The sequence below is a fragment of the Nestor notabilis genome, unplaced genomic scaffold (genome assembly GCF_000696875.1).
Source record: "Nestor notabilis isolate BGI_N333 unplaced genomic scaffold, ASM69687v1 scaffold3586, whole genome shotgun sequence".
Lineage (NCBI taxonomy): Eukaryota > Metazoa > Chordata > Aves > Psittaciformes > Psittacidae > Nestor > Nestor notabilis.
In genome coordinates, this window is record NW_009934222.1 from 30,133 (window position 1) to 38,922 (window position 8,790).

Sequence of the window (8,790 nt, forward strand, 5' to 3'; positions counted from 1 at the left end):
CTGTTACCCTCAAAAACACGGAGACATTTTTTCAGTGACAAGTTCTGTACAGGGAACTGAAAAACTTCCCTCTGGGTTTCAGAGAGAACTGGGAAAATCTTCCCCCGAATCTCGTTTTCCAAAGCAGGAACTGAATGATAATTTTCATCCAACCACAGCACAGTTGCTGCAGTATTTCTGTTACTGGAACCATTGTCTCAAGAACTGCAGAAAGAGAAACTGAAGAAGATGAAAGAATCAATCCCAGAAAGAGAGGGCTGTGCATGTGCAGATAGTGTGGAGAAAGAAGAATCAGCATGACCTTTATGGAAGGGCATAAAAGAGTTGAGCATCAGGCCTTGGAATTAGTGAATCACCCTGGGTTCACTAGTGTCCATCATCGTGATACCTGAATACTTGGGCAGAGGTCAGTGATCAAAGCTGGCATGTTCAAGCAGAAAAAAAGACTGCAAAGTGCAGTAAAAATGCTCGAGTTTGCTGCAGACCAGATTTTAGTCCCATTGAAACCTCAGCTTTGCTACAGACAAAAATGAAGGAACCCAGAATTCCTATTTGAAAGCTGACACTTGAAAATCCAGAATTACCCAAATCGTTTCACTCTGATCCATTTTAACTATGTGAGAATAGCAACTGCAGGAGGATCCTCCTCCGTCTTTTCACAGTGTGCCCAGGATTTCCAGAAGGAAGGAAGATATGGTTCTCCCATGATCATCACTACAATCTTTGGTAGCCCGTTTTCAATAGGTCACTCGCTGTATTGCAAACACCTGATCAAAGTTGCTGAGGCAAAGCACGCGTGCCTAAGAACATCTTCCTTTTACTGTTTAATGTGGACTTGTGGTCTTCAAAACAGCAGCAACGGGGTTTAAATCTACATTTACAGCAAATGTAGAGGAAGAAAAATCATAGAATCCCAGCCTGGTTTGTGTTGGAAGGGACCTTAAAGCTCCTCCAGCTCCAACCTCCTGCCACGGGCAGGGACACCTTCCACTAGAGCAGGTTGCTCCAAGCCCCTGTGTCCAACCTGGCCTTGAACACTGCCAGGGATGGGGCAGACACAGCTTCTCTGGGCACCCTGTGCCAGCGCCTCAGCACCCTCACAGGGAAGGAAGAGCTTCTGCCTAATGTCTCCTCTAAATCTCCCCTCTTTCAGCTATGAAAGAGTGCCCATCTCATAAGACATGTAAGAAGAGGCAGGCCAAAGAAAGGTGATGGGCTAATGTAGAGCTATAGACTGTAAAAGCGAGTGTTGGCACTCACTGCTACTTTTAAAGCTCCCTGTGTTTTACTTAGTTGCTGCTTTGCCAGCCAATTCTTGCCCTCTGGAAGTGTATTTATCCCATGTACATGAGAGGGCACAATTGTGTCGAGTTATCGCAGAGGGATTTCAGATTAAAATGGAAGACAAGAAGAGCAAGAAGAAACAGAGAAGGATGAAGGAGCACGTACTTCCCACTCCAATCAGAACAAGGACTTCGGGGGCAAGACGCACAACAACTGCATATCCCCCACTGCTCACTGCGGGTCAGGAATCTGTGCCTGCAGACCAGGACCACACAGGTTCCTGCTCCAGTGGCTTGGGAAAATAATCTCCCCAGGAGAAAGAAAACATACGTGTATTAACTACTCAGAAAGAGATTTTCAAAGGCTCTCGATATCCAGCTGGTCTTGATTCATATTGACTTCAACAAAATAGTCTTGGACCAATGGTGAGCGCTCTGAAAAAGCCCCTCTTCTAACTTGCCACTGAGCCATGAAAATACAAGGTATGAAAGGGATTGCTAAAAAAAAATAAAGTCGACAAATTAAAAATAAAAGGTTAAAATAAAATTTGGCTTTAGGCCATAAACTAGGGGGAAAGTAACAGTAAAGACAGTTAAATGATGGGAAAGAGAACGCAACAGGAGCTTGTCTGAAAAAAAGCTGATGGCTTTTAGAAAAGGATTTGTATAGAGAGGTGGGGAAATAAATTCCGGATGGGACAGCAGCGCAATTGAGAAATTAAATAAACGGCAAATAAGGATGACTAAGTAGTAGTTAACATGCCCCTTCTCAGTTGTATACTATTATTACATCTATTTTTAATGTCTCTGAGCTGTCTGCAATTGTCATCCTTTCTTCAGAACTTGTTCCAACGCTCTTTGATACTGAATTAGCTGTTTTTCACTCTCCGATGCTTACAACCACATCTTTTTCTTACTTAACACTCCCCCTTTCCAACAATGTTATTCCATTGTCTCTGTTTTTCATCTCTCCTCATATGTTGACTCCCCAGTTTCTAAGCCTTCCAACTACCCTTGTTCATCTTCTTTTTTTTTCTGGAGCTCTTTTGGTTGAATCCTAGCATGTTTCTTTTCTTCTTTTCTAAAGATACAAGCATGTTTTATATCATATCTGGCTACTGTACACATTGTTACCCCTTCAGAAGGGCATTGAACAGTGATAGCAGTGTTCGTGTTGGAAATAGTAAGCTAAACTAAGGGAAAAAAGAAGTTCTTTTTGGCTTTTGCTTTCTGGTTCTTAAAAAAGAACCCAAACATTTAAACTCTCCCCTTTTCCTTTTTATCCTCAAATAACACAATCTTTCCATGAGCAGCTGAATATTCAAACAATAACAGGCATCAGAAGTGTTGGCGATTCTGGAGCTCAGGATGTGTCTAAAGTGAAGTGCTAACACTAGATTAAATAATACTGAGAAAATACACAAGTTCTAATGTGAGGTATGGGCTACTGAGTGAACCTGACTTTTTCACCTCACAAGTATGCCTGCTCCTTACCTTTATAGCTAATCATGCTCCATATTAACTTGGGGACACTTAATTATATACAAAAAAAATCACTTCCAAACATGTTTCAGACACTGAACTCACCATCTTGATACCTCAGATTATTCAGCTTCATCGTTAAAAGATCATTCCTTAATTTCTCTACTTCAGTACAATTCTCTTGACCTTCCATATTCAATACCAACAATACAGTTGAGTCGTACGTAACAATGCTCTTTGGAATGCTATTTTCAATACTCAGACTTCCAGCACAGAGGAATCTTACCTTCAGCTGTGCCCGAGATACCATCAGCTTTGAAATTGCTTGTGCTTTTCTTCCGGCGGTGTTTCTTTCTGTTCGCGTGAGGTGAAGGAGGTGGATCAAGTTTGGGGCTCGTTGTGCTCGATATACTTGGGCTTGAACACACAGAATCTCCCAACCCGGTATCTGCAGTTTGGGGTGAAGGGAAGGGGAAGAGGGGGAAGAAGGAACAATAAAAGTTCATCATTTAAATGAATCGTTGTTAAAATCCAAGATATAAGCCCTTGCAGTCCGTAGCAGCTAATTTCTTGAGCTCACTGACTTCCAGAGGCTACAGGAGAGCCTCCTAACAATATCCATTAGTTCATCTAAAAGGTACAGAAAAGCAACTTGGCTGAAGTTCTGATCCAAGTCCTATTAAATTAACAGGACTCTGCATCAATTTTAGAAGCAGACCAGCTGGAACACACGAAAAACAATGGGAAATCACTTACTACTTCCAATTGCTCTTTCTTTCAAAGAACACAGAATTACAGTATCCCAGACTGGTCTGTGTTGGAGGGGACCTTAAAGCTCCTCCAGTTCCAAACCCTGCCATGGGCAGGGACACCTTCCACTAGAGCAGGTTGCTCCAAGCCCCTGTGTCCAACCTGGCCTTGAACACTGCCAGGGATGGGGCAGCCACAGCTTCTCTGCGCACCCTGTATCTCATTGATCCTCAAATTAACTCATGTAACACCAGTCCATTTTAATACATAGTGAACAACATCTTCTGGACACTATCAGCTTTCGGTCATATTAGAGATGAGCACACACAGACACAGCAATGAAGGTGCTAAGAGAAGGTAACTAATGTGTGCTGGGTAGAAAACAACACTATGATGTTTGGTGTGTTTAGTTTCCCACTGCATTAGCTATGGTAGCATAACATGCAACCACTTTAAGAACTAATAGCAGAGTCATCTTCTTCCCTCTCACACCCAATAGCTCACTCAACCAAATCAAAGTGAAAAGCTGAGGACGCCCTCCTCCCATAAGCAGAGACCCAGTCTCTTCCTGGTCCAGGTAATGGCAGGTAGTACATGAATGCCTTCTCTTTGAAGCAGTTCTTGTTTCTTCATCTAACAGCCATATTTAACACAAGTTTAGGCAATGAAGACATGCTTGAAATGTCACTTTCCCTCCGGGTCCTTTCACGTAGCAAATACTCTAGTAAACTTACAGTATTTCTCCCCAGGGTTGGTAACATGGTTTTGGTTTAACTGCAACCACTCTTCGGGCTATGATTAGTGCTAAATGCAGTTCTATTTTGTTGGCTTCGTTTTGGTTTTAATCATGAAGTTTAACATAACATCCTACACTGTAAGTATAGTGTGTGCTATCATGGAAGCGAAGCTTTTTCCAGAGCCAGAACGGCACTTAAGATGAATTATTACAGAAAAATATCAAGCCAAACATTACCTAAGAAGTAGCTTTCGGTTCTTGGAGTAACTAAATCCACATACAACTGCCTGTTGGATAAAGAAACATGGCTTTTTTCCCCCCTAATAAATTTACTCACTAATTACCCACTAAGCACAGTTGTGCTGCACGTTATTAGTGGGGGATAAATTACGTAGCCAAATGCCTGGCAACAGAGATCAAATCAAACAGAAACTTTTTATTCAGGATTTGGGTTCTTTTCTCTATGTCTACTATTTTGTAACCACTCATCAAGTATTTAACCGAAAAAGGGAACTCTGGGAATGGAGTCACTATGTATCTGTGTAGGAGATTTTAAGTATTTGACCCATAAATGCTCAAACTGACTGTCCTGCAAGGGTTTTCTACCTCTCCAGGTGAAGAGGAAGGCAATCCCTGCTGAGAATCTATGCCAGTGCTCTGCATGCTCTTGGTAAAGGGGACATGGATACATTTGGCTTCTTGACACTGAACAGAACGGGCGAAAGAGGATGCCAGCAACACAAAGGCATGAGCACAGATGTAAGCTGGTTACTGCTGGGCCTAAATACTGACTTGAGAAGGCACACGGGCTGCGTTCATCACCACGTGTGACTGCGGCGTCAACCATGATGCCTCAGACCCATGGAATGGGGAAGAAACTGCGCTCTGACGCAAAACCACAGGCTGTATTTTTCAGTAGAATCCTTGTTTAAAGAGGCGACGGTAGATCTACACAATCACTGCAGCTTAGTCTAATTTCCAGGCTATAAATTGCACTAACAAAACCTGCTCGTGGGCTCTGACAAATGAGGATCGTACGGTTTGACTACTCGCGCCGGAGAGCTGAAGAATTAACCTCCTGTGGTAAATCCTCGTGATCTGCAGCCCTTTCCAGGTAATAACCTGCTGTCCTTGCGTCAAACGGCTCTGAAGCCAAGAGCCCGAAGCTTTCCCTCCCCCTCAAGCAGAAGAGAAACACGAGTCGCTCATAAACGGGTGCCGAGCTGATATTGTTGGTGTATTAATGCCCCGTATTCCCAGTTTCGCAGACCACCCTTTGAAGATGGAAGTTATTTAACATTCTTCTGGTTTAAAATATGAGCAATCAAAAGGCGCCGGGCTTCCACGCTGTGCTTTCCCATTTCCCACTACTTCTCTTGCCTGACAAGGTATTCTTCAAATTGAAAAGAGGGCTCCTGAAAGCCCGGCTTCGGGAAACTGTAAATGAGTTCAGGCTTCAGCCCGCTGAATACAATTTCATCCTCCTGACTGAATACAAATAATGCATTTTATTTTGTATCAATTACCACGCCTGAGAACAGACGACCACTGCTGGAGCTATTAAATATATATATATATATATATATGGTAAGGAAAAAGGCACGCCAAATTAAAAAAGCAAGCACCTCATTACTCCACACCTAAACCGGCTTTGACAGAGGCACTGGAACTCATCAGATGCGTTCCACTGGGTTGGGATGGGCTGTTTTGCAACCATCCCGCACGTTCAATGTCAGCCATTAGTTCTTCCCAATCGGGCATCAATGTTCAACACACACCCAAAAAAATATATAATACTAGTAATAATAATAACAATCTGCAGCCTCTCCGAGCTTCAATACTTGAAGTATGAGTCAAAGAAGCAGTTTCACTTTTCACTCGGGAAGCTGACAAGCATGACTAGAGGGGGAATAAAATAACATTCAGTTCGCATAAATATCAAGCAGGCTGCTTGAGACTGATGGGCCAGGAATGTATTCTTAGCCATCATTCTGGCAGACAGGCCCAAGGACACTCATAACTTATTTTACAATCATTTAGTTTCAGCTCAAGTGGAAAACGTGACAACTTATCTCTGCTGACAAGATGCCATATCGAACCTTACAATTAACTCTCCCATGATTATCTGCCCAGCCCATCATTAGCTTTGCAGCTTTTGATGGACTGTACAGGCAGCTTTCCTTGATGATGGTCATCATTTGCAGGGTGTATGTCTATATTATACAACATTAAGGACAAAACTCTCCCCTTGCCACGTAGCTGGGGTTATCCTGACCAGCACATCCTCAGTTCTTCAACTGCTAGGCCGTGTTTTTAAGTGATGTGCTGCAATGTGCTGCTGAAAAATGCCTTCTCCTCCAACACGGAGCATCACCATGCTCCAGCCTATGCCTGCTGCTGCCTGCCACCTAGAGAAGTGAGCTAGAGATGCCCATGCCCTCTCCTAGCAAACAGCTAACCTACCTCCCTGCCCTCTTCTAACACCAGTGCCATTATTAACCCCTCTCAGCTGTAAGTGAGGGCTGCTGTGAGCCGGGTCCTTGCAGTTTACCTCCACACGCTCACAACACCTCAAGGAGGACACCATGAATTTCACATGAGCGTTCGGCCACTTTCTGCACCAACAAGAGAACAGGTTTGTCATTAACGGTGAGCTTCCAGTTTTGCAGCACCATGAAATAACATGAAGCTTCTACCAAGAGAGAGAAGAACTTCCACACAAACCAGTACGAGAAAGTACATTCCAGAAAAAGTAGTAAAATAGATAATTCAGAGTCTGTTGAGGGTAAATTGACACCTGTGCAAGTTATTTGAGGTCATTTAAAAACACGCAGCATCTCACTCCCTGCCCGGGAGCAACGTGTGATACCTGGTAAACAAACCCCTTGTTATCAAGAGATGGGATATTAAAAAGGCCAATGACTCTGTTGTTCGCACGGTGATTTTTCTCTCTAGGTACATGACACGTGGGATAAGACAAAGATTCTGCTTGAGCAAGTCCAGCCCTCATTTGCTTTTACTCCACAAAGCAAGTCCCATGCTTGTCTCTCCCCTAGATGCATCTTGTAATTATGTTCGTAAGAGAAATTCTTTTCAATGATGACAATTTCTGGTAGGAGAAACCAGAGCTGGAAGAGAGGAAGGGTTTTGTCTACAACTACAACACAGAGCTATGAGATGGCACATTAAATGAAAAAAGAAACCAATCAAACCTTTCCAGCAGAGTCTCAAGGGCTGTGCTGTTGCACTGCGCTTCATCTGCCATTTGAAACACATCTGGTACCAGTTTCAGGGCAGTATCTCCTAGTTTGATCCCAGGTCACTCTTATATGATGTTTGTAAAAGGTAACATTCTACCCAAGTCTCACTTCTTATCTTTTTATAGTTTTGGCTGTATTATTTGGAAGCTGCAAGTGCTCCACAAAAGGATCTCAAAAGGCAACTCCACCTGTGCCGTCTAAGGATGTTGCAGAGTCCTCCTGGATTTGAAAAGGGAAAGAAATTCAATTCATAGGATCATAGAATAGTTTGGGTTGGAAGGGACTTGAAAGCTCCTCCAGCTCCAACCCTGGCCACGGGCAGGGACACCTTCCACTAGAGCAGGTTGCTCCAAGCCCCTGTGTCCAACCTGGCCTTGACCACTGCCAGGGATGGGGCAGCCACAACACACACAACCGTCTCTCCTCTCCCTTGTAATTCAAACCCAATCTGTGCTTCCTTGGTGCCCCTAGCACAGTATGACTAACCTGCACCCCAAATTCCTCAGCATCTGCACTGAGCATGTCTGAGATTCGAATTGGAGCCATTTCTTCTTCGCTATATGCAGTGCCTGCACTATAGAGCTGCTGAAGATGCCAGCACGGGAACCAAGGAGGAGAAGAAAATGAGGGACAAGAAGCAGCTACGAGTGCCCCAGGCCAGGGAAAAGGAGCTGAGGGTGTAAAAAGCATGAGGAGAAGGGGCAAAATACAAGGTCCAGGAATAGCACAGCACAAAGGCTGAGGTACAAAAATCTAAGAGTGGAGCTTCATCTTTGGCCCACAGTTCCTATTCTCTCTCACACACGCAACCCTCTCTCCTGTGTAACCATCTGCAGTGGAAACAAGGATATTCTGACCTCTTCTATCTTCGTGTCTTTTGATTTATTCCGTATTTTTGTCAAATCACCTATTTACAAGAACTTGAAACAAACTCAACAGGTGACGCTATTCTCCACAGACCAAAGTCGAGCTTGATCTGGTTTACATTTTTCTTGCATCTTCTTGTTAAAATTTTCCAACAGGCTTTCAAAGTGAAATTAGACTTTTTTGTCAAGCCCAGCTCCCCAACATGGCCTTATTCTCAAGTGGCTGGAGATTGATTAATTTGGGTTTTTGATTTGCTGAAGTGACAAGAAGTCAGACACGACAAAAGCGGGAGCCGTGAATGGGATCAATTAAAGAGCAGAAGCAGCAACACAATTAATAGCACCAGGTTCAAGAGGAAAAAGAAAGCGCTGATGACGAAAACAACAGCAACAGCTCTGACTGCAGCCGGAAT

The 8,790-nt window shown here is 43.5% G+C and overlaps 1 protein-coding gene across 1 annotated transcript in view; it reads right to left on the bottom strand.

Moving 5' to 3' along the window:
• Nucleotides 1–3,051: 3,051 nt before the first annotated feature.
• LOC104407837 (arf-GAP with GTPase, ANK repeat and PH domain-containing protein 1-like) overlaps nucleotides 3,052–8,790 on the bottom strand; it is a gene marked incomplete at both ends in the record, with an annotated part of 89,858 nt that continues 84,119 nt past the window's right edge. The window contains one exon of the mRNA XM_010017221.1: nucleotides 3,052–3,213. Within this exon, the coding sequence (XP_010015523.1) occupies nucleotides 3,052–3,213 (162 nt within the window). The remainder of the gene's footprint in view (nucleotides 3,214–8,790) is intronic.